Below are 25,953 nucleotides of genomic sequence, written 5' to 3' on the forward strand. Positions count from 1 at the left end.
CATGATCCCATTTTTGTAAAATACACATACAAATACCTGTATTTTTAAAGGATACACATAAAAAATATTAACACACACAGTATTCTTCACAAACACATGAAAATATCCCAGACGGACTAGAAGGATAGACATAAAAATATTAATACATAGGATCGCTCGGTCAGAGAATTAAAAATAACTACTAGTGTTTTCTTTGTACTTCCTAGCATTCTCTGATATTTCTGCTTTTTTTTAAAGTAATACAATATTTAAAGAAAATTCAAAGCAGGTATATTTGAGGGGGATATCTCGTTAAAAAAATACAAAAAAGGGGCGCTTGGGTGGCTCAGTCAGTTAAGCGTCCGACTTTGGCTCAGGTCATGATCTCACGGTTCATGAGTTCGAGTTCCGTGTCGGGCTCTGTGCTGCCAGCTCGGAGCCTGGAACCTGCTTCAGATTCTGTGTCTCCCTCTCTCTCTGATTCTCCCCTGCTCACACTGTCTCTATCTCTCCCTCAAAAATAAATAAAACATTACAAAAATTTAAATAAAGCTCACTTAAAAAAATACAAAGGAAAATATGAAATATCTAAAACTAATTTTAGTAAGAGATGTGTATAACTCCTCCAAACCTCAATCACATCTACATCATTAGTGTGAACATATGATAGTACAGCCACTCCAGAAGAACATTTGGCAGTTTCTTAAAAAGTTAAAATGTATATACTGTATGATTTAATGATTATACTCCTGAATACCTGACCCAGAGAAAAAAAAATTTGTGTTCACACAAAAACCTGCACAGAAGCCTTTACATCCAATTCCAATCCAAAAGTTGCCATGCTATATGATTCCATTCATGTACCATTCTTGAAATGATAAAATTATAGAACTGTAAAAGAGATTAATGGTTTCCAGGTTAGGGAGGGTAGAGGCAGGAGGGAAGGGGGAGTGGCTATACAAGATGACAGATCCTTGTGGTGATGGAAATATTTGGTATTTGATGGTATCAGGTAATCCACGGCAGGCTATTGTGATATGATATTATAGTTTTGCAAGCCATTATCATTTGGGGAAACTGGGCAAAGGGCAAATGGGATTGCTCTCTATTATATCTTACAATTACATGTGAATCTACAATTATCTCAAAATTTAAGTTGAATTTTTAAAAAGACTATATAGGGGTGCCTGGGTGGCTCAGTTGGTTAAGCACCAGATTCTTGATTTCAGCTCAAGTTGTGACCTCACAGTTGGTAGATTTGAGCCCCACACTGGGCTCTGTCCTGACAGCAAGGAAACGGCTCAGAATTCTCTCTCTCCCTCTCTCACTGACCCTCTCTAACTCATGCCCATTCTCTCTATCTTTCTCAAAATAAAAAAAATAAACAAACCAATGAATAAATAAATAAAAATAAAAATTAAAAAAGAGTATATAACAACAAGCAAATGCATTTGCAAACTTCCATTGGATTTAGTGAGAAATTAAATGGAAGAAATAGCTCTAAAAGATTATTTGGTGTACAACTGACAGAAATTTAAATATGGTGGTGTGTTGGGTAGTCTTTATTGTATACAGTAAATTTTTGAGTGTGAAATAGTATTGTAATTACATAGAAAACTATATAACTATCCTTGTTCTTTTTTTTTTTTTTAATGTTCTGTTAATTTATTTCTGAGAGAGAGAGAGAGACAGCGTGAGCAGGGGAGGGTCAGAGAGAGTGGGAGGTACAGAATCTGAAACAGGCTCCAGGCTCTGAGCTAGCTGTCAGCACAGAGCCCGACACAGGGCTTGAACCCACAAACCATCATGAGATCATGAGATCATGAGATCATGACCTGAGCCGAAGTTAGATGCCCAACCAACTGAGCCACTCAGGTGCCCCTCTTTGTTCTTAGTATACTTAAGTGTTTAGGGAAAACATATAACAATGTCTGTACTTAACTCTCAAGGAATTAAAAAATTAAAAACTCTCAAATAATTCACAGTGGGGAGAGGGAAAGAAAAAGAGTCTAAGCACCAACATGGAACATTTCTGAAAGACAAGCAAATAGGTAGACACTAAAGAGGTGATAAGGAAAACAGCCTCAATAATCAGTAATTATGAACTTTGTCCCATATTAAGAATCTTTAATGTTTTATTTGTCTAGACAAGCAGCAGCTCCCTTCCACTCTCTTAGATAAATGCCATACACTTTTTTTGTAAACCTTAAACGTCTTAGTGACTAGAAACTGTAAAGTTTCCCAAACGCATGTTATCAATACATTTAAATAGCCATTTTCAAGTATGCCAATTTACGGCTCCAACATCTGTCTTCCCGTCTCCTCTACATGTACATGAGTGGGGTCTCATCTTCCCCACTGGAATGTCAGCAAACACACAGGCCATCCTTAGAGGTGGCTATAGATTTTACTCATGTCAAAAGTCCTGTGACCTTTGGGCACCTTTGGTGGCTCATTTGATTAAGCAGTTAAGTGACAAACTCATGATTTCTGCTCAGGTCATGATCTCAAAGTTTGTGGGTTGGAGCCCTGCATTGGGCTCTGCAATGACAGCACGAAGACTACTTGGGAGTGTCTGTCTCCTGTCTCCTTTCTCTCTCTGCCCCAACCCTGCTCATGCTCGCACTCTCTTTCTCTCTCTCTCTCAAAATAAACTTAAAAAAAAAGTTCTTGTGAGTTTAATGAAGGTAGGGATCATGGTATAGTGGTCCTAAAGCTCTTACAGTTCTGCACTCCCCTCCTTCCCAAATATAGGTTATGTAAATAGCAAAGCCTTGGTTTCAAATGCTAAGTTGGTCATATTTTTTATTTTTTATCACAATGGTTACTTGAAGAAAATAGAAATGAGTTTCAAAAATACAAGGGGGGAAAATCGCCTTGTATTTTTCACCCTTCTGTAGTGTGACTGTGTTATCTTGTATGTGAATTTTAATTTTTTTTAAGTTACTGGGGTGTGTTGGAAGGTGGGGGGAGGTTTGCCTGGGGGTGGGTGGTCATTTGTTTTTAAAAATAATAATCGTAGAATCATAGGGAGAATGAAAAAGAACCAGATGGGGCACAAACTGACAGTCTTTCTGCAAGGTCATTTGTAACAGAAGTAATAAATATTCACAGGCTTTGACCTCCCTGTTTCCATTGAAGGAAACCGTCTTCAAGTCATAGTTTAAAATATGGACAAAGATTCATGCACAAAGCTTCATTGACACATTATAAAAGCAAATACAGTAAAATGTGCCTTAAAGGAATAGTTAATTTACTACAGGTATAGCCATACATGGCAAACTGTGCATTCTTTAACATCATTTTAAGGCATTTTAGTTACCTAGGAAATTCTTGATATAAGAAGTGAAATAAATATAAACTATTTTAAGAGGGACAGAACAAAAGCTGATGAATCAATCTACTCTCCACTTGTGCTCCAATTTCTAGCACTTTATTTCCTCTATGGAATATGGTATTTGGCATGTTCTCAATTTAGTTCTGAGGGATTTCCTATCAGAAAACATGCCTTTCTGGTCATAGCTAAAATTATCTCTTGTTCATTAACTCTGGCATTGACTGCTCATATTCCTAGTTCACTGATGCAGAAAACAAAAAATTTACCATCACCACCACCCTCAAAAGATTTTGGAAATCTTCCAGTGTGCCTATGTCACATCTTCAAAAATTATTGTTAATTCATCATAATTATTAGGATGCTGTACCCCCTCCTGAATCTCCTTCAGAAAAGCGGTGGAGCTGTCATTCAGAACATGAAAATGACTTTGTATAAGGAAGTGGTCAGTCTCATTATTTGTTAATGAAATGTTCTACTTAGAAAATCCAGAATGAATCTGTTCTGTTTTTGCAGAAATTGGGGTGAAAGTGTGATATTTTGGTGGGTGAAATGGTGCAGATTTAATTTGAAACTGAAAATCATTTTGTTTGCACGTATCACAAGGTATTAACAACAGCACTGTATGAAAAAGGCAAAGGTAAGCAAAAGCCTCAGGAGCCTGGAATATGTCCTACTTTGTGTGATAAGAAACTAAAAGGTGTGATTGCATTAACCAAACACACACACATACACACACACACACACTTCCTCTTCATTCCCTTTTTTTAGTAAAGCAGCTTTTAATTTGCTTAATTTTATCATTGCAGTAAACTTCATTGTAGGCGGTTCCCAATCTGTAAAAGAACTGTATATTCTCCCCCAAAGCATTTTTATTTAGTTATTTGGAACAAAATACATATTTTCTCTAAAAACAATGCTATAAATTGGGACTAGTTTCTCAGTTTGCCCCACAAAAGACTATTTGACTCATATTGTATCTGAAATAGTTTGCAGTGAAAAGATACAATTACTGAAAATAATTCTGTTGCATAAAAGACATTATTTTAGCTACATTGTGGGCAATTCAAAGAAACTAATCATTACTTATTTAATTGCCTTTTGGGAAAATTATTTTATAAATTCTAAGCAGGAACACTGGAAATAGTTTCCTCTTCTTCCTACCAAGCAAGATCAAGCCACAATTCAGGACACTTGCGATGGTCCTGACTCAGACACTCTGCTCTCCAGTGCTGGTGTGAGAATCTCCATCCCATGCACCCAGGGGGAACATACACAAGTCAGTCTTTTGAACTCAGAAACTTCCTAAATGATAAGCCTCCTTGAAGCCTCCTTGTTTTCCAATTTATGGATGAGCCAGAAGCGAATATATTCATTTTTGGTTTTGTGTTACATTGCCATGATTAACGGTTGTTGTTGTTTAAGAATCCTGGTGTCCTAAGAGATCCAACATTGTCCCATTCAAAAGGTTAACCATCCAACATGCAAAAATCGGAGCAATTTATTCCATTTGTAAACACTGGACAGAAGCAGAGTTGAGTAGGAACGTTATAACATTAAAGTTTACTTTTCAGAAAGTTAAACACAAGACTACCATATAAATAGAGAATGAACCCATGTCTAAGATTTTATTTAAACTATTAATTCATGAGGGAATCATTAAGATAATAAAGCTGGTTCAAAGAAGACTTGGAGAAGCAGAGATTTTATACAGTTGGTCAAAGGAACGCCAAAATGAATTCACCTGCTTACTCGATACAAAACTGGTTAACATCCTATTGCACATTAACCTCTGGGGTTACATTTTTTAACTAGACAGAAATCTGGCTTCTAGAAACCAGAAACAGGTGTCTGCCTGGTTTGTAATCAAATAATAAACAGCAAAGTCAAACACAGGCGAATTCTCTGATGTAGATAATTAAAGATTTATTAGGCAGACATGCTTAAAAATGACACTGAAAGGACATGTAGCCCTCCTGCTTTATTTCCAAGTTTGGATTATTTTTCTTAATAGTAATTTTTAAAAATGTGTCCAGAGAGAATGTACCAAGAGAAGCCATAAGGCATCATTTACCCTGATGGATTAACCTGACTCTTGCCTCTGTCACTTCACAAACTGATTTTTTCCACCCAGAGTGCCTGTGCTTTAACTCAGCTCATGGGGAAACAAATATACACATCAGACAAAAGCAATTCATTTACATTGAAAATACAACTCACAAATAGATCAGATACTGACCTCCTCTGGCTGGTACATTCTTTCCCTCAAGGAAAGCAATAAATTGGGTCAACTTATCTTCTCAACACTGCTTGAACAATGGAAATTGTTGCTTGAACAAGGAAAAAAACTTGTCCCAATGTGTTAGACATGCACCCATCATTCCCTGCTCTCCCAAATGAAGAAAAAAAAAAAGATTTCCTCCTTTCTTCAAGAGCAGAAAAAATGAGTGTATCCACAAAATGACTAAGTTCTTGACTGGGATTTGGGAACATGACGAAGAATTTTTAGTCCTCGCTAGCAGACTGGCTTTACCAAAGAAAACTCATTGCCATAGATGACTTTTTAAATTTTATTTTCCTTAGTAACCTCTACACCCAATGTGGGGCTTGAACCGGAAATCCGAGGGTTTCATAGTCCTGCGAATTAGTCAGCCAGATGTCCCTGCCATAGACAATTTTGGGAATGTCTATAAATTGCAAGGCAGGCTCAAAATTAAACTTCTGCCTCCTACTGACTCAGAGTCTGCTCTCAACCTGCATAGTAGACTCAGCCAAGTGCACAGCCCCATAGCCTATTATTAGTGTCTGAAGTTTCTCCAGGAGACTTCCCGTACGCATCTACCTGTCCACACACCTCACTCACTTCCCTCTGTGCTCCCCACAATCTGCCCTGACTCCTCATTACTTATTCCCAACTTTGCTATGAGAACTTTCCCTTATTTTGGTGGAATGGGAGTGGGCGGAGCAGGAGGGGAGAGATGATGGGGTTATCCTCAAGCTTATTCTACTCCAAGTATATTCAGTGCCAGAATCTTCTGTTGGATAACATTCCTTCATATGCCCCTGGGCTTTATTTAGCCACTGTTGGCAATCATGAAACCATTCAATAGGTAACTGCTTCTATAACTCAAAGATTAATGACACCAGGCCATTTCCAAAATTCTTGCCTTTTAAAATGGAAAGCGAGGGGGAGGTTTTGACCCAGGGTACCTCCTCCCCCAAAAAGAATGTGCATGGGAAATGCTATGCTGGATCTCTGACCTTTTTCTAGGTTCCATCTCATCAAACTCCTCTTCTGATTGACTCACTCTTTCTTGATCTGTAATTTTGTCAAGGGTAAACCTATCTACTTTCTTGCTCTTCCTGCTTCTGGTGTGAGAAAGAATCTGACTCTAAGGTGCCTTTATCCACATTGCAGATACCAGACTGCATCTCTTCCCTAAATACAGTCGCCCTAGGTGATAACCATGTAGGTGATTCGAAACACTTTATATGGCAGTTGCTTATAAATTTTACAACTCCAGATCTGATCTCGCCTTCAGACTTCCGAGGCCTTGCTTCTGCAGCCTACTAAAGGTCTCTAATTGTATACTAGCAAGCAATTTAAGCCTCTGCAGGTCAAACATGGAACTCCTGACTCTTTCCTCTCTCAACTTGGTTCTCTTTCACTTTTCTCCATCCAGTCAGTCTATCATCAAAAATATCACAGTCCCCTTGTTCTCCCCAGCTCACACCCAATCAGCAAGGTCTATGACATAGCTGTCTCCCTCCAAAATGTATCCAGAATCTGCCCACTTCTAATCACATCCACTGCTACCCACCATTTCAAGTCCCTATCTTTCCTGGATGACTGGAATCTCCTTTTCCCTTTTCCTCTTGCTTCCATCCTTGTCCTTACTCTTCATAAAGCAGCCAGAGTGATTCCCATACATGACATCAGACCTCTTCCCTCCTTATAAATCTCCTTTGCATGGATTACAAGACTCTGCCTGATCTAGCCCTTCCCTGCCTTTCTGTCTTCACTTTTTACCACTCTCTAATTTAGTAGTCTTCCCCCTCTCTCATATGTCCTTTAAAAGTGATTCTAAAATGGTGCAATCACTATCCTATAATGCCTCCCCTTAGAGATGACCACAAGCCACCTTTGCAGAGGTGGATGAATATCTTTTGTGTATCTCCGGCAAAGTGCCTGTTGCGTCCTTTTGACGTTTGCTTCCAGTTAAACAGGGAATTCAAAATAGCTTTCTAATGACAGTGACAGAAAAGAGGATGGTGTCATTGGCAGGAGTTTCAAAGAAATGTTTAATATATGGGCTTGACTCCCTTGGACTGGTTGAGGGAGAAGGACCAGATGATAACAGAGGGTTCTTAGTACCGTGGAAACTTCCTTGGCAAGGAGGGTGGAGTTGGGGAGCGATTTAAGAATTCACGAAGGTCAAGTGATCTAAGCTGATGTGGGGATTTCTCCTGTTTAGATGGGGAAGCAATACAAACACACGACCTAGGCTCTGTGCTGACTGCCAGCTCAGAGCCTGGAGCCTGTTTCAGTCTGTGACTCCCTCTCTCTCTGACCCTCCCCTGCTCACACTGTCTCTCTCTCTCTCCTAGAAATAAATTAAAAAACAAACAAACAAACAAACAAAACACACGACCTACCTACCACCACCACAACCACACACACCAGTTCAGGATTGCGGTGTATGGAATTCCCAGGTGGATACCTATTAGGGCGGCAAAGGAATCCCAGCCTGAGAGCGCAGGATTGACAGCTGGCCCCGCCTCGCGCCTGCGCCGACGCCTGCGCGTCCGTGGAGGACCGCCGCCAGGGGGAGCCCGGGCCCGGCTCGGCCGCTCTGTCCCCGCCCCGCCCGATCCCCGCCCCTCGCTGCCCAGGGCGAGCAGAGAAGGCGGAAGTAGGGGCGTCCGCGGCTGGGGCTTGGGCTCCGGGCGGCCCGGGGTCGTGGCCGAAGAGGCTTTCGAGTGGGGAGATTGGCGTCCAGGCCGCCTCAGCTCAGAGTGAGGAGTCTTGTCGGAGCGGAGTCGTGCGCCCGGGCGGAGTCGGCGGCCCAGCGGACCGGAGCGGTGAGTCTTTTCTCGGACGTCTCCTCCCAGTGGCCGCGGCCTCTCTTCCCAGAGGTTGGCGACGCCGCCCCCTCTCTCGTTTCTCACGGATTGGGGTCGCCGCGCCCTGTTCTCTTGCTTCCCCGAGATTGGAGAGGCTGCCCTTTGCCCCCTCGCTTCCCAGAGGTTGGGGAGGCCGCCCTGTGTCCCCTCGCTTCCCGGAGGCTGGAGACGCCGCCCCCTCTCCCCTCACCTCTGCTCCCCCTGCCTGCAGGGGCCTCCTCCTTTCCCCTCATTCATCCCGGGACGGGAATCCGGCGCCCCCTTCCTTAGCCCTACCCCCCTGCACCCCCATAGTCCCTTTCCCAGAAAAGGAAATTGCCTCCTGGATTTTCCCGTCCCTCGGAGTTGTTACCAACTTAAGAAAAGGGGGGGGGGCGACCTTTTAAGTTCCCACCGTTTTCTGTCACTGTCATGGGAAAGCTGTTTTCGGGTTCCGTGTTGAACTGGAGAGAGATCCCAGGCAGAAAGTTAAGGGAAGAAAAAAAAAAAAAGGGTTCAGATGACACGAATGTTTCCTCCCCCGCCCCTGCATTCGGTGGTGGTAGCGATTGTTCCAGACGCTGGGTTGATAAAGCCGTTCCTAGTATTTGGTTTTAGGGGAACTCCAGTGAAGAGTTAGGACCGTCTTGAATGTGAACAGAAAGCACCTAAAGTATGAGCCGCTTGAATGTATAGCATTGGCGTGTTTCTCTCTCTGTTTCTCCGGAGAGCAGGTTACTAGTGTCTTGCTGTACGGGCGTAGAATCGAGAAAGTCTTGTGAAGAAAATCTGCGTGTTGGCCTCGTGAACCTGACCACTGCCATGTTACCCGCTTCCCTGTGATTCCTGGGGAACATAGAGGAGGTTTTTCTGACTCTGAGGTTGGGGTGGCCTTTTTGTGATTCAGGGAAGGAGTGTGTGTGTGCGCGCGCGCTTCATTCAGGCCCTCAGCGGCGCATTTGATGAGCAGAGTGTCAACCTGCGTTCATGATTTACTTTTCAGCATTTCCCAAGTGTAAGGGTGAGGTATTTTCCGTTTTGGCTACTCTGATTTTAAAAGTTGTTCAAACCCTTACCTCCTGGAGGAATACCAGTTGTGCCAAGGAAGGGGAATCCCTCTTGAATTTATATCCAAAATTAAGACAGAACAAGGGACTCTTCTGCAGCATGTCTTGGCCATCGCAGCACTTTTACAAGTCCTTGCATTTTAGGAATAGATTTTTAAAAGTTGGTGAATAGTTGTGTTTCTAAAGCTAGCAGCAGATTAAAGGTACTTTCTCAGTATTTTGCTTCACATCATTTTACTTCATAGGAGTTATGAATGAGTTTTCCATTGGCTTAAAATGGACCCATTCGAGGGGTGCCTGGCTGGCTCGGTCGGTTAAGTGGTCGACTTCGGCTCAGGTCATGATCTTGTGGCTCGTGGGTTCGAGCCCCGTGATGGGCTCTGTGCTGACAGCTAGCTCAGAGCCTGGAGCCTGTTTCAGATTCTGTGTTTCCCTCTATCTCTGTCCTTCCCCTGCTCGTTCTCTGTCTGTCTTTTGAAAATAAATAAATGTTAAAGAAAAATTTTTAATGGACCGATTCGAGACGCATCTTGTTGATTTCTTTACCTTAGAACCTTCCTCCTTAGCACTTGTTGATCTTAGAGGAGCACATTATTGTGCATCACCATACTACACTCTGCCCCTTCCCTAAGGTATTTAACAGTGTACTCTGGATTGTAACGTATACCCAGATACCAGTATGTAGATGTAAGCCAAGGCCGTTTCAACATTTATGCATTTTGCAGTCAAAATAAGTGGTTGCATCACACAATATTTAATTAAGGCAGTGCTTTGTCAAAAGTTCAGAAATAATGGAAGTAAAAATCAGTGAATCACTGAAGTTGTGACTGGTAAAAGTTTATTGTATACACCAAAAAAACTCTTTACAAACCAGGAGCAGTGAAACCAAAACATGGAATGAGGCACTGGATATTGTTAAAGAAGCAGCTCACCTAGGGAGAAGGCCATGACTGTTTATTCCTAACAGTAATCGGTTATAATATTAGAATGTTTTTTAATGATAGGGCATTGGTCAGTGGATACTTTGTATCCATCTTGGGAAACAATTCTAGTATCATCTATAACTGATGACCAAGTTACTTAACCCTTTTATGCTCCATAGTTTCCACTTTGATAGAATGGGGACAACAAAATTACTGTCTAGAGCTGCCCATAATAATAACTCATTCTTTCAGGCACAGTTCAAGTGTGCACATATAATGCATTTAATCCCCGGTAATTCTTAGGTGGATTCTGTTATTATCCCCATTTATAGATGAGGAAACGGAAGCATAGAATGTGACCTAACTTGTTCAAGTCATACATCAGATGATGGAGAAAAGAGTTAAACCCAGGTCATTAAATTCCAGCACCTAAGCTCTCCGCCACTTTACACACTGTCTCTCTAGCCAGAACAGTGCCTCCTCCTGTGTAGATCTCTTCGTGAAGAAGACAAAGGTTATCTGTAGTAGTGAAAAGATACAGGAGTACTGTCTTAACCCACTGTTTGGCATAGTGGCAGCCAGGATTTTCATAGGAAGATGAGGCAGGCAGGGGGATAATTGTCTACCATATTGACTAGAGGCTTACATTCTGTTTCTAGGACTGTATCTAACACATATTAGCACTTTTCCTCAGGTGTAATTATCTACAACAGAGACTTGGTTACATAGGCTGTGAATTGCTTTTAGACATTAGCTTATAATTCGTAAATACTATAATGGCTTAGAATTTAAAGGCTTCCCACTTACCCATGAAAGCGGTAGTTTTCCTTAGGCAAATGAAACCTCATGTGTTTTTCCAGTCATTGATAATGAGACACAGTCACTTGATCTGACTGAAGGCAGAAGGACATATACCTATATTTTTAAAATTCCATTCTTTCTACATAATAGAAATCCCCACACTGAATATTTAGAAGTACTTGGAGAATTTTAAATCTAGAAGAAGAAACCAAGATCCAGATTGTTAGGTTGCCCCAAATCACACATCTAGTAGTACAGGTCGTCACTTGATTCTTTGTTTAGTGCTCTTCCTTGTAGTGCTTGCGGTCATGCTATGCTTTTCAGCTTAGGACGCTGGAAGGAATGTCAGTAGCATAATTCAGTTCTTAGTAGATGCTTAATGAACACCTATTACGTGAAAGATCTTGTGCCAAGTACTGAGGATATGGAAATTCTTGACTTCAGTGACAGGAAACAGACATAAAAGCAGGTAATTATGATAGAACTAAGTGTTACAGTTGAGGTGCTTTTCTTCTGTTAACCTTGTACTCTCTCTTTCTCTGAGATCATGAACTCCTTAACTCATTATAAAATCGTAGTCACGGGGCACCTGGGTGGCTCAGTCAGTTAAGTGTCCAACTTTGGCTCAGGTCATGATCGCACAGTTTGTGAGTTCGAGCCCCGCGTCAGGCTCTGTGCTGACAGCTTGGAGCCTGGAGCCTGGAGCCTGCTTCAGATTCTGTATCTCCCACTCTCTGTGCCCCTCCCCTGCTCACTCTCTGTCTCTCTCAAAAATAAGTAAACATTAAAAAAAATTTTAAATTAAAATCAGAGTCATGAAGCAAAACTCAAAAGAACTTTGAAAGTCTTCTGTAAATAACATTAACATAGCTAAAGTGTACCAACCGAGCGGTGACTTGTACAGATAAGTTGTGGCCCACGCGCGTGTCTGTGTGTGTACGTTAAGCCATTCTCTTCTCACTTTCCTACAGAGCGGTTGATAGTCACGTTACTATGAGTCTGCTAAACTGTGAAAACAGCTGTGGATCCAGCCAGTCTGAGAGCGACTGCTGTGCCGCCATGGCCAGCTCCTGTAGCGCGGCAGCAAAAGATGACAGTGTGAGTGGAACGGCCAGCACGGGGACCCTCTCCAGCTCTTTCATGGAGGAGACCCAGGGCTATGACGTGGAGTTTGACCCTCCCCTGGAGAGCAAATACGAGTGTCCCATCTGCCTGATGGCGCTCCGGGAGGCCGTGCAGACTCCGTGCGGCCACCGCTTCTGCAGAGCTTGCATCATCAAGTCCATAAGGTGCGTGAGCCAGAGAGACGTGTCCCGACACAGGGCCTTCCGGGGGCAGTCTTAACACATCACAGGTTACTTAGGGAAAGGCAACTGCCACCTCATTCCCTCCTGACCCTCAGATAAGTAAATAGGTTAATTAGTTACTTCTCCTTACAGCACTTCTGGTGCAGACTTGGAGGCAAGTCTCTATGCTCTAAGAAAATAATATAAACTAAATGTACCTTAGTGGTACCTGGCTGGCTCAGTTGGAATGTGCAGCTCTCAATCTTGGGGTTGTGGGTTTTAGCCCCACATTGGTTGTAGACATTACTTAAAAATAAAAGCTTATAAAAAAATAAATGTGCTTTAAATGATGATGCTACTGTAATCTGACAGTCTCAGCCATATAAGAAATGCTACTCTTAAGTGATCAGTTATTCTTAGCCACGTTAAATTGTGTTACTTAGTGTCTAAGGATAACTGTAAAATAACCATTATTATTTTTTTTAAGTTTCTGTTTATTTATTTTGAAAGCGAGAGAGCAAGCCTGAGCAGGGGAGGGGGAGTGGGGGAGAGGGAGAGAGAGAGAGAGAGAAAGAGAAAGAGAAAGAGAAAGAGAGAATCCCAAGCAGGCTCTGCACTGGCAGTGCAGAGCCACATGTGGGGCTCGAACTCACAAATCTCAAGTGAGATCATGACCTGAGCCAAAATCCAGAGTCAGACGCTTAACGGACTAGCCATTCAGGCACCCTTAAGGCGACTACTACTTTTAAGGAAGTATTAGTTGATGGTTCTACCTTCATAATACATCCAAAATCGAATTCCTTCTCACTGCCTCCACTGCTGTTGCAGGCTCAATCGCCATCAGCTGTCACAGGCCTCCTGCTTCTGCCCTTGCCTTCTTCCAGACTGTTCTCAGGACAACCTGGTAGAATAAGTAAGATGATGTCATCTCTGCTAAGAACATTGCAGCAGGTCATCTGGGATGATAGGCTCATAGTCCATTTTCTGAGTGCCTCTCTGCTACACTCCCCTTCCTTCCACCAGTTCATTCTGCTATTTCTTGGGCATGTCAAGTGTGCTCTTGCTTTAGAGAGTTGGCTTTAACTGTTCTCTCTGCTTGGAGCCCTCTTACTTCAACTGACTATTAGCTAACACTTTCCTTCCTCTAGTGTGGCTCACATCTCACCTTCTCATAGGTACCCTGGCTCCCCTATTAATACCACAGCATGCCTACCTCTCTCCTCATTCCCACTGTCCCTTACCTACTTTTCTTTTTTCCTTAGCAGTTTTCATCCTCTGAAAAAGCAGGCAATTTGTTTAATGTCTGCTTATTTAATTGGAAGAAAACTCCTTAAGAGCAGAGGTTGAGATCTGTTTTATTTCTTGATATTTCCTGAGTGCCAAGAACAATGGCTGACACACAGTAGGTACTCAGTAAAGCATGAGTAAATCATGGTTGCCTTAATGAAGCAACAAATGAAGGTGTATGGGATTTCCACAGGTGACTCAAATTCATCTCCTGAGAAATAGAAACATTTTACTATAATTCAGAAGTGGATGGGAATATTTCTAGGTGACTAAAGAGTTCTATACAGAGCAAAAATAATTGGAAGAAGTGGGGGGGATTTTATGTTCTCAAGTAAATATCTAGTTATATTGGTAAAATTATTCTTAAGCTGGCTATTCACTCGTCTTACAAGTTTTTCTCTGTCAACTTTTAAATTAACTTTTCTATAAAACTTGCATTTGGGATAACTACATCCATATTTGGGACTTGGCTTAATTTAAGTTACAAGGGAACATGTGACTTGTGTCACTTTTTGAAAAAGTGTTACCCATTGTTGAATTGCTACGATCTATTCAGGGTAGGTTTTCTTATCCTCCTCACTTTGCTTTCTGGGCAAGATAACTTTTTGTCATGGGAAACTATCGTAGGATGATTTAGCAGCATCGCCAGCCTCTGCTCATAGATGCTGTGGTAGTTCCCTGTCCCTTGCTCTGAGGCCCAGAGTGTCTCCAGACATTGTCAGATGTCCCGTAGGGGCCAGAATTGCCCTGGTTGAGACCGCTGGTTTAGAATATACATGAGAGCGATGTTAAAGCCTCCATTTTTTGTTGTTGTTTATAATGATTTTTATTTTTATCGTATGTAGGTAACAAAAATGGATTGTTGATTTTCTGGTAGGGAGAAATGTATAGTATTTTATCAAGTGTCACACATCCTGGGTAGGTAACTAATCTTAAGCAGTTTTTTAATAGCAAAATATTCATGCAAGTAGGGGGACAGAGGTCTGAAAAGGAAGTAAAACCCACAAAAGGAAGTCTGAGCCTTTTTTTTTCTATCTCCTTCTAAGTTAGAAATGACCACTTAGCTTTAACACTAACATTCTTAAAGAAACAGCTCTGAAATTTTTCATCTGTTATGGTCATTCAAAGAATCAAAATACATCTCAATTCAATTCCATTTTCTTTTGGAGTGACTGCTCATGCTATGGACGGTGGTTTCCAGTTTACTCTGTAAGACTGTTCTTGTCTTTTAGTCATCCATCACTCAGGTTTTGGGCACCTATTTCTTTTTTTTTTTTTTTAATGTTTATATTTAGTTTTGAGAGAGAGCGTGTGTGCAGGAGCAGGGGAGGGGCGGAGAGTGAAGGGTCAGAGGATCCAAAGCGAGCTCTGTGCTGACAGCAGAGAGCCCAGCGTGGGGCTCAAACTCACAAACCATGAGATCATGACCTGAGCCAAAGTCAGACAGACTCTCAACCAACTGAACCACCCAGGCGCCCCTGGGCATCTATTTCTATGCTTTTCAGAAAGTATTTGACACTGTAGTAGTAACGTTATGCATTCTGAGAGAGGCCCCCTGGAGGCCATGCTTTTCACCGTAACCCCAGTTCTGACATTTAACAGACCCCCGTTTTTGGCAGTTTTTTACCTACCAAAGCAATTAGTACTGTCAATTTATACATAGGAGATGCTCAACAAAAACTTGAGTGACTGTGGGGCCTACCTGGCCTGCCACATTTTATCAGTGAAGATTGAGACATCCCAGAAGTTAAAAGGGAGTGACAGATACCCACACTTCGTGGGGATTGTTTTTCCATCATAAGATGGAATAAACCATTGGGTATCAGGACATAGAGGTCCCCTAATTCCCTACTACATTGTACCTTGAACATAAAGGAAACCTTCTGTCGCCTGTTAGCCAGAGTAGAATAATGATTGTTCAGAGAAAATCTAAAAATGCGGCCTTGTAGTGGTCCTGCTCACTGGTGTTTTACTTGTAGCTGAGCAATGTACCGTAGACATGTTAGCACATGAGCAGCACACCTCGTTCTGTCTCACCTGTAACCCTTACAGCTGCTGACAGAGCAGAAACCTGTCACACTGCCAGAATCCCCACCTTTGACTCTCCTTTCCACTCGGGCCAATCAAAATAAGATTTTATTCAAACATTTTTTTCTCATTTTTTTTCTTAAAATCTGTCCCCATATCTAAAATCCCATAGTTTTAGATAGGTAATCAAAATGGTGCTAATTGTATTCTTTCAGTAAACAACGATTGTTAAACTGTCCACAAAACGTTCATTTTGGTGATACGCGATATAAGGAGTTAAATTATTTTCCATAGGAAATAATAAACGGAGAATTTATATGTGGCTTAAAGTTTGTGGCGTTTGTTTTAGTTTTTTCATTTATTTAAATTCAAGGTCATTAACATAAAGTTTGTGTTTTCTAATGTTAACATTTGTTTAAATCTACTAAATGTATGTATCCTGTTCTTTTAGGGATGCAGGTCACAAATGTCCAGTTGACAATGAAATACTGCTGGAAAATCAGTTATTTCCTGACAATTTTGCAAAACGAGAGATTCTTTCTCTGATGGTGAAATGTCCAAATGAAGGTTGTTTGCACAAGATGGAACTGAGGCATCTTGAGGTATTAAAATGATTTTCTAGGGGTTGCATATATGCAGGGCAGTTCCTAAAGAATAGGCACTTTGCTGTGTTCCCTTGCAGCTAGCATGCAGTGATTGCTGAATTATACGTATTCTTTCATAATTGGATATAAATATAAGTAGAAACCACAAATTTCTTTTTTTGAAACAGTCTATTTTTAAAAATGTATATTTTGAGGCAGAGAGAGAGCATGAATGCATGAGCAGGGGAGGGTCAGAAAGAGAGGGAGAGAGAGAATGCCAAGCAGGCTTTGTGCTGTTAGCACAGAGCCCTACGCAGGGCTTGGTCCGGAAACCATGAGAGCGTGACCTGAGCCACAATCGAGAGTCAGATGCACAACTCACTGAGCCACGTAGGCACCCTGAAGCCATAAATTTCATATTCCATTTCCTGTGGCTTTGCCCCAGTGATAGATAATAATAAAGAAAGTCTGGGGCACCTGGGTGACTCAGTTGGTTAAGCATCCAGTTCTTGGTTTTGGTTCATGTCATGATCTTGCAGCTTCATGGGTTTGAGCCCCATGTTTGGGATTCTGTCTCTCCCTCTGTCCCTCCTCCACTTTAACTGTCTCTGTCTCTCTCAAAATAAATGAATAAACTTAAAAAAAACCCAGGATAATCTTATTTAAAAAAAAGAAAAATCAGTATTTTACTACAGGTTTTTTAGGTGAACATTATCTGCAGTCAAACTGGGGAGCATTTCAAATATAAGTTAACATATTAATACAGGTTATAATGTAATACATGTTAATCTCATAATTTTGTTTCTCTCATCTTGAAGTAAACAACTAGCCCCATGTAGTCATGTGTCATTTTAGTACCCTAACTATACTTTCTTCCTCTGTTTTTTTTTTAATTAAGCATTTTATTATGAGCCAAATGGAGATCTCCTATAGTTTGAGATTAGCTGAAGCAATCAGATGAAAGCATTTGCTTTTTTTTTTTTTAAGTTTTTTCATTTATTTTGAGACTGAGCTTGAGCAGGGGTGTGGTGGGGGCAGAGAGAGAGAACGTCCAGCAGGCTCTGCGCAAGCAGTGCACAAAACCCAATGCAGTGCTTGAACTCAGGAAACCATGAGATCATAACCTGAGCTAAAATCCGGAGACGGACACTTAACCCACTGAGCTACCCAGGTGACCCAAAAGCATTTGCTTACAAATTAAGTAAATCAATTCTGAGCTTAGTTATTTTACAAGAAATTAAATATTGTTTATGTTCTATTTGAAATTAAGTGTTTAAAACATATTTGTAACTTGCCCCCCGAACCTCATACTCAGCTCCATTTGAAGGACTGGTCCTTTTGACACAGTATTCAATTGGTAATCAGAAAATCTGGCTTCTTTTCCTAGTTGGATATTTTTATTCAAGTTCAAGTTGCCTAATTGGATACTTTTTATTCAAGTTCAATTGTGAACTTGAGAATTCACATTCTTTGTATAAAGAAATTCGCAACCATTATTTTAAATTCCTTAAGGCCTTTGTATGGTGTGTGTTACACAAAGCAGGCTCAGTAGCCATTTCTATAAAAGAGAACAGTACATTTTTGGAAGAGATTATTTTAGGAAACTTCATAAAGATTGGCAAATATTAATTATTTCTTTTTTATTATAGGATCACCAAGCACATTGTGAATTTGCTCTTATGAATTGTCCGCAGTGCCAGCGTGCCTTCCAAAAATGCCAACTTAACATTCACATTCTCAAGGAGTGTCCAAGGAGACAGGTTTCTTGTGTAAACTGTGCTGCATTGATGGCGTTTGAAGATAAAGAGGCATGTACCAACTTGGGTTTGTTAATTTCACTACTTCTTAAAAAAATTTTTTAATATACGTTTGAGGGTAACAGATGAAGATATTACTCCAAGTCTGAGTCCAGATGATCATTTGTGGGGAGATTGATTTTTAAGAAAGAAGGTTCAATAAACCAGTTAAGTAAGTGTAGAGTTTATACTTGTGTATCTTTCTTAGAAAACATTACTTATACTACTTAATCAGTATAGTAGATCAGTAAGCAACACAAGCATCTAGGAAAGACTTGCTGATCTACTTTCCTATGTGATATTTTAATGACCAATCTTGGATTAGATACAAACAAGTAGAATGATTCCTTTATCAGACTTTTACTTTTCTCTTTGAAAAGAATGGGTGGTTCAAACCTTTAAGGAGAATAAATTAAATCCCACAAAGTGTACATGGAGCTGTACACATGTAATGAATTCACTTTTTTGTACATGTTACACTTCAGTTAAAATGTTCATCTTTAAAGAGGAACTTCATGATGCTTGACCACATCATAATGATAGAACAGTTTTCCATTCAGAAATGGAGATGTGGAGAGCCGAAGTAATTTTATGTTAATATGGTCAGTGGCAAAGCTGGCACTGAGATCCTAGTCCTGGATCCCTGTCCTTTGCTTTTACTAAAACAACCTACCTCTAATTTATGTCTTTTTTTTTTATATATATAACTAATAAGATACTTCTTTAAACTTAATTTCTTATGAATTCATCTTGGTAATTTTTCCTACCTTCTTAGAAGATCAAGCATATTATATTCATTAGGTTGATGAAATGCTAAAAAAAAAAAAGTCTGCTAACTTTCTAAAAATGTAGAAAAGTCTGAGGCATAATTAAGAGCAAATTGATGTGTCTCTAAACTTCACTACATTAAACGGACTTAAACTGGAAGCTTAATTATTTCTCAGCGTATCAACTGAACGAAACCCACTGTATTCCGGAACACATAGCTCACCCATCTAGGGCACACCCATCCTGGGCACCAAAGCCTCTTGCCCTAATGATACTTGTCTTCTTTTACCTTTCTTGAGGAGTTGTAACTATTTGAAATTTTTGGAAGGGGGCCTTTGGAGACTTTTAGTATTGGTAAATTTTGTCCAAACTAGTAGCAGATGCTCTGCCTCAGATCAAAGGTCATTTAAAAGATTCTCTTGTGGGTACTTATATTCTTTTAAAGATCTGGAAGTCAAGATGGATCTCTCATTCCTCTACTGGCAGAGGGACAGAAAATAACCTTTGTATATTATTCTTCTGTTTTGCACAAATAAAGGTCCTTAATTTGTTCATAGTGAAAGGATTACCTTTTATAAAAATAGATTGTACTTTTTCAGATTTTTTCATACTTTTTAAATATTTTTTTCATATAATTTAGATCCACGACCAGAACTGTCCTTTGGCGAATGTCATCTGTGAATACTGCAGTACCATGCTCATCAGAGAACAGGTATGATGATTCCCTTTCCTAAGTTAGTATTTTCATCAGTAGATGAAAGAAAGAAACAAGTTAGGTTTTCAATTGAAAATTTAAATCAATAAAGCAAAGTGAATACAGGTTGAAGAAGTATTAAAACTGAAGACATTTTCTTGTAAATTAATATAGTACTTTCAGAAAGAACAAAATATTCAGCTCTAAGTATTTAAAACTCCTGTGAGTAACATAATACCCATGTTTATGTGTATTCTTAAAAATTCCCACCAAACCCAGGTACTTGTAAGGCAAAAATAAAAAATTCTCCATTTGAAGAAAGAATACTCTTTGAGAAATACATATTGCACACTGTGAAATAAGGATCTTAGGTCTACAGAGGCCAGCTGAAAGAATGAGAGAACGAGGAGATAGAAGAAAGCAGACCTGGCCAGTAGCAGAGCACTATTTTGAGTTGTAGCCCCTGAAACATGTGGGGACGTATTGAGATTTCCAAGGTTGGTAGCGCCTTTGTCATTTGTGCTGTAGGCCACTAATGGGCATCATCAGAAGTAGTAGTTATAATAGAACACTGCACATTTGTATTAATAGAGAAAGGAAAATTCCATCTGATTACTATCTTTTGACATTTGGAGAGTTTACCCACAAAATATGAATATTAGTCACTAAATATTTACACACCCATGAAATCTGCAAACCCAAAGATCATAATTGATTACCTTACTAAGTAGCAGCAAGCAAAACTAAGTTTAGTCACTTGACTAAACTTTTCCATTGGTCTTTTAACAGACACTTTAGTTTCTTTCCCAACAAAGCTTTAATTTGAAGGTGTTAAACTTCTTTCTGCTTATGAAGTCTCACCTCCTTAGTTTTCTTTTTTGCTCTGTTTTAATATTTAATATGTATCACATATTAAACCCAGTAAAAATAAAATAATGTAGGAAAAAACTCAAGGTTAAGAGAGAAAACCTAGGTTTTGATTGTGGCTGTGGCACTAACCTCCCCACTGATCTCTTACAAGAAAGTTGACGTTCTAGATCAGAAATCAGCAAACCAACACACCAACCAATCTGGTCTACTGCTTGTTTTTGTGAATACCTTGTACTGGAACACAGCCGTGCCCGTGTGTCTGTATGTTGCATATGGCTAGTGTACCACAGTGATAAGAGTTGAGTACTTGGGACAGAAACCCTAAGGCCCACAAAGCTGAAAATATTTATTATCTGTCTCATTACAAAACATTTTGTAGACTGCTGTCCTAGACCATGCAACATGAAGGATGGAAGTAAGTGGTCTCTAAGGTCGTTTCTGATTGAAGTATCTTTGAGGATAGCCAAACTCAATTTCTAAAGGGAATTTGGTACCACTTTCAAAGAACATGATTTTGCATAAAATGATCTCATTTTAAAGAATGTGTTTTAGATTCCCCAAATCAAAGACTGTGACTTTGTTTAGAACTTTTATTAGTGTGCTTTAAAATACCGGCTAACATCTACATTTCCCCATGGTAACCAAAACATGCCCTGGTTAAAAGAAAGTTAGAAGATGTACGAGACGGTCTTGAGGGAAGAAATGGGTGTAGCCAGTGGTTTCAGTGTATGCAGTTAACTGGTCCCTATTAAATGGCCTGGGCCACAGCCAGAGTCCTTGAGTTTGCAGTTGTAGTTGAAGTCAGAAGATGCTTTTTCTCTGAAGTATCACTAGAGGGTGTTAGTTCCCAGCAACAGAAACAAACTCATTTTCTGGAATTTTGAGCGGTTTGGGGGGATGGTATGAGATGTTGCTATCTCCTTTCTCTGTGACTTTGGAAGTACATATTTTTTTAATTTTTGTGGGTTACACTCTTGCTGTTGCTACCACTCTGTATTATGCAAAAGCATCCATAGACAACATGTGATTTTGTGTAGATGAAATGTAATCTTTATTTCAAATGTGATCTTATCAAACTAGAACATAACATGCAAGGAAAACCATTTTCTAACCTTTGTTTTGATTTTCAGATGCCTAATCATTACGATCTAGACTGTCCTACAGCCCCAATTCCATGCACATTCAGTACTTTTGGTTGCCATGTAAAGGTAAAGTTTGTTTTTTCTTTTTTTAATTATTGAATATTGATGAAGAAAAATCTGTCACCTGGTGGATTTGAGAATACCGGTGGACAGGGAGATGGCCGACATTCACTGTTGTACGAGTTTGGAGCTCCAAACAGAAATTGGGGCTCAGAATATTGATGGGGCACATGATGATAATGGAAGGTGCGGTTGAGATCATACAGAGTGAGTGTGTACAGGAGGGAGAAGCAGGCTGTCACAGGAGTCATGAACAAAGTGTACCAGGAATTGGTGAGCCGAATTAGAAACTGGAGGAGGTGGTACTGTTAAGTTCTCCAAACCTAGTTTCAAGACTAGTGATCAGTTGTGTCAGATGTTTGAGATCAATGATTATTGTAAGTCATTCTGGAGAGTACAAGTATATTTTTGCTTTTCCATTACGCTTTTTTTGCCTGACTTTTTCACAATAAGCATGCATTTAGTAATTTTAAGTTAAAAAGCAGAGGGGTGCCTGGGTGGCTCAGTCAGTTAAGCGTCCGACTCTTGGTTTCAGCTCAGGTCATGATTTCGTGGTTTTGTGAATTCAGGCTCTGCATCAGGCTCTGTGCTGGCCGTGTGGCACCTGCTTGGGATTCTCTCTCTCCTCTCTCCCCGCCTCTCCCTACTCGCACTTGTCTGTCTCTCTCAAAATAAATAAACTGAAAGAAAGAAAAAGTATATACTAAGATTACATTTTGTGGGAGGATTCTGTATGTGTGCATAGAGAAAAAGACTTGAAGGAAATGTATCAAAATGTTAATGGTAGTTGGGTAAAATAATAGGGAACTTTCTTTTTCATCATCTACATTCTGTTTTTCTGTAATATACATGAATTACTTTTATGATAAAAGTTATCATAGTATTTTTTCATGTAACAGGATGTTTTTGATGACCTAAGAGTATGAAGACAAGAAAGATTATACTTTGCAGTAGATTTATAAAGTAAATGAACTAGGGACAGTACAGATGGGTTGCTCTTGGTCATAAAAGAGAGAGGGAGAAAATGGTATTAGCTGAAGAGAGACATGAGATCGATGCAGAGGTGCGCCTTTTTGTCAACAGGAAACACCAATCAGAGGGAAGGGTCGGGGAAGAGAATGAAGATAAAGGAAAAGGGGGATAACTCAGCAAAACCTCTGAGGTGTTGAAAATGTCGGTGCCAGTGAGAGCCCAGGTGAAGCCTTCATGTTGGACAAGGAGAGGGTGCTCTCTGAGTCAGATGAATGGCTATAGATCCTGATGCTTCTGCAGGTGGGAGGGAGATTTATCTGAGTGAAAGGTGAGACTTTCAGCACACAGCCTCACTTTCTCGGTGAATCGAGAGACAAGGTCATCTCACTAGATCAAGAATTTGATGAAGATGAAGAAAGTTGTGGGGGACTGAGGGAAGTGATGGCGTTACTTAAGAACCTTTCCTTTGGCTTGGCCAGGTCCCTTCCTGGTCCTCACAGTGCCTAGTCCCAACCTAAGGCTTGTGCTTGGCTTTTAGATGCAGAGGAATCACTTGGCACGCCACCTGCAAGAGAATACCCAGTCGCACATGAGGATGTTGGCCCAGGCTGTTCAGAGTGTGAGCCTCGCGTTAGCGCCCGGGCCTCAATGTGATATGCCTCCCTACGATTCTTCCTCTGTGTCCCGGGTTTCCACTGTGTGTCACCCAGAGGTCCAGAACTTCCAAGAAACCATTCAGCAGTTAGAGGGTCGCCTGGTAAGACAAGACCATCAAATCCGAGAGCTGATTGCTAAAATGGAAACTCAGAGCATGTACGTAAGCGAGCTCAAACAAACGATTCGAACCCTTGAGGACAAAATTGTTGAAATAGAAGCACAGCAGTGCAATGGGATTTACATCTGGAAGATCGGCAACTTTGGGATGCATTTGAAATCTCAGGAAGAGGAGAAACCTGTTGTCATTCATAGCCCCGGATTCTACACAGGCAAACCCGGCTACAAACTGTGCATGCGCCTGCACCTTCAGCTGCCAACTGCTCAGCGCTGTGCTAATTACATCTCCCTCTTCGTGCACACGATGCAAGGAGAGTATGACAGTCACCTCCCTTGGCCCTTCCAGGGTACAATCCGCCTTACAATTCTTGATCAGTCTGAAGCGCCTGTAAGGCAAAACCACGAAGAGATCATGGATGCCAAACCAGAGCTGCTTGCCTTCCAGAGACCCACAATCCCACGGAACCCAAAAGGTTTTGGCTATGTGACTTTCATGCATCTGGAAGCCCTGAGACAGAGAACCTTCATTAAGGATGATACTTTATTAGTGCGCTGTGAGGTCTCCACCCGCTTCGACATGGGCAGTCTCCGGAGGGAGGGTTTCCAGCCACGAAGTACTGATTCAGGGATATAGCATCCCTGCGTACGTTTAAAAAAAAAAAGCCATCTGGAGAAAGCTGTGTCTTCCCTTGCCTTGTTCTCAATAACACGCAAACAGAAAAAGAAGCGGGAAGACGTAGTACCCAGTAGAGAGTGCTGTTAACTGAGGTCACTCACCGCTTCTTCCTGTTACAGCTCTCGGAAGCCGTTCCTCCCTTGGAACGTTCCACACTTTCACAAAGACTGGAGCACCCGTGGCTTGTTGCAGCAGCTGTCTGTCCGTCAGTTAGTATACCTCTTTGTTGCACTTCATGGGCTTTTGCTCCAGTGTGTTTTATTGTCAAAAAGCCCAGGGTTGGAGTAGTAAAGCTCAAACCTTTTAATAATAATGATGTTTCTTAAAACTTTAGCTTATTTTTATATTATATGTAATATATTAAATCTGAGAATCACTACTGCCTCGTGCTGGTGCCAGCAAGAATTATTACTCTGGAGCTGAGTTCTCATTTACTTGAGCTTGTATACATTTCAGAGGATTTGAACCTTAATCCTTGGAAAGCTTAAGTTCTCATTTACTCCATTTCCCCCCTACACCCGGGTGTGACTGAGGATATTCAGAAACTAGTTTAAACCCCAAATATAACCTCACTTATTTAGTGTAAACGTGTCTGTCGAATAATTCTTGTTTAAGTGTTTCATTTGACCTGGCTTACATATTTCCTTGAGGCTACATGTGGCATCTTCTCCCGAGTTAAGAATGCTGAGGACCATGTCGATACTAACAGCCAGTGTTCTGCCATAGCTCCCTTTCTGCCTGTTCAGTGCAGATTGAATGCCACAGCCTTACTTACGTATGGTCTCTGCTTCTTAATGTTTGTACGATAAGGAGATACACACATACAATCACCAACATATGAAGTAGGTCTTGGGGTACCTGGGTGGCTCAGTCGGTTAAGCGTCTGACTTCGGCTAGGTCATGATCTCACCATTCCCAAGTTCAAGCCCCGCGCTGGGCTCTGTGCTGACAGCTCAGAGTCTAGAGCCTGCTTCGGATGCTGTCTCTCCCATCTCTGCCCCTCCCCCACTCATTCTTTCTCTCTCAATCTCTCTCTCTCTCTCTCTCTCAAAAATAAACATTAAAACATTTCTGTCCTGTTGGTGACAGAAGCAATCTGAGCCAGAAATTTTCAGCTCTTTTGAACACCCTCTGGGAGTTAAATGGAACAAAACGGATTTCCTAAAAGCAGAATTTCTTAATACCTGGGAGATCCTCGGAGATACCTGAGAGGTCATCACACCAGGGTGGGAGATCCTACTGGTTCCATCAGGATGGAGCGTGAGTAGGTTCTGTAGTCCAACAGTACTTCCCTGAGGAGGGTCAGGGAATGTGTCGAAATGGCTAAGTAATTGTTACTAATAGGGAGATGGTTTCTAGGCCATCTGTTTATTAAGGCCTGTAGATGTTAAATATTAGGGTGAAATCTTGTTCTCAGGGAGTCCCACAGCTAGTATAGGCTCTTAGAAGAATCTGAGAGGACCCACACACTCTGCTGTTTACACAAGATTGTTTAGTGCTGTCTGGTCATGAGCGATGATTGCACTGTGTCTTTAGAGGGGCCAAATGAGAGCGTTCAAGATCAGCCTTAATTTCAAGAGAAAGCCAAGAGACCTTGTCTGTGGCGCACAATAGTTTTGGTTCCAGGCTGACCCAGCAGGTGTCATCGTGACCTTTCCCTTTCCCTGTGTTTCTGTCCCTCCTCCCCCCACTTAGGCTCCTGCTCTGATGGGTTTATGTTCTAGAGTAAGAACAAAGCTCATGCAGGGATCCTGTTCCCCAGAGTTACCAACCATACCCCCTGCTCATCCCCGGGTCCCAGTTTGCTTC

General features: G+C 41.0%; 1 protein-coding gene across 1 annotated transcript; it reads left to right on the top strand.

Annotated features, from left to right (window-relative positions):
• The first annotated feature begins 8,226 nt into the window (after positions 1–8,226).
• On the top strand, positions 8,227–24,130 carry TRAF6 (TNF receptor associated factor 6). The gene is made up of 7 exons (XM_039233356.1): positions 8,227–8,395; positions 12,179–12,496; positions 16,260–16,410; positions 18,042–18,200; positions 19,597–19,668; positions 21,651–21,728; positions 23,233–24,130. The coding sequence occupies exons 2-7, from the start codon at positions 12,201–12,203 to the stop codon at positions 24,100–24,102; spliced, it is 1,626 nt and encodes a 541-aa protein (XP_039089287.1). The 5' UTR covers positions 8,227–8,395; positions 12,179–12,200; the 3' UTR covers positions 24,103–24,130.
• The last annotated feature ends 1,823 nt before the right edge of the window (positions 24,131–25,953 follow it).

This window comes from Hyaena hyaena, unplaced genomic scaffold (genome assembly GCF_003009895.1).
Source record: "Hyaena hyaena isolate Hyena2069 unplaced genomic scaffold, ASM300989v1 scaffold_74, whole genome shotgun sequence".
Taxonomy (NCBI): domain Eukaryota; kingdom Metazoa; phylum Chordata; class Mammalia; order Carnivora; family Hyaenidae; genus Hyaena; species Hyaena hyaena.

Bases quoted from the DNA above. Each gene is read 5' to 3' on its own strand.
- TRAF6 (XM_039233356.1), top strand. From the start codon at position 12,201: ATGAGTCTGCTAAACTGTGAAAACAGCTGTGGATCCAGCCAGTCTGAG. The intron at 12,497-16,259 runs GTGCGTGAGCCA...CTGTTCTTTTAG, and splicing joins TGCATCATCAAGTCCATAAG to GGATGCAGGTCACAAATGTC. The intron at 19,669-21,650 runs GTATGATGATTC...TTTGATTTTCAG, and splicing joins CCATGCTCATCAGAGAACAG to ATGCCTAATCATTACGATCT.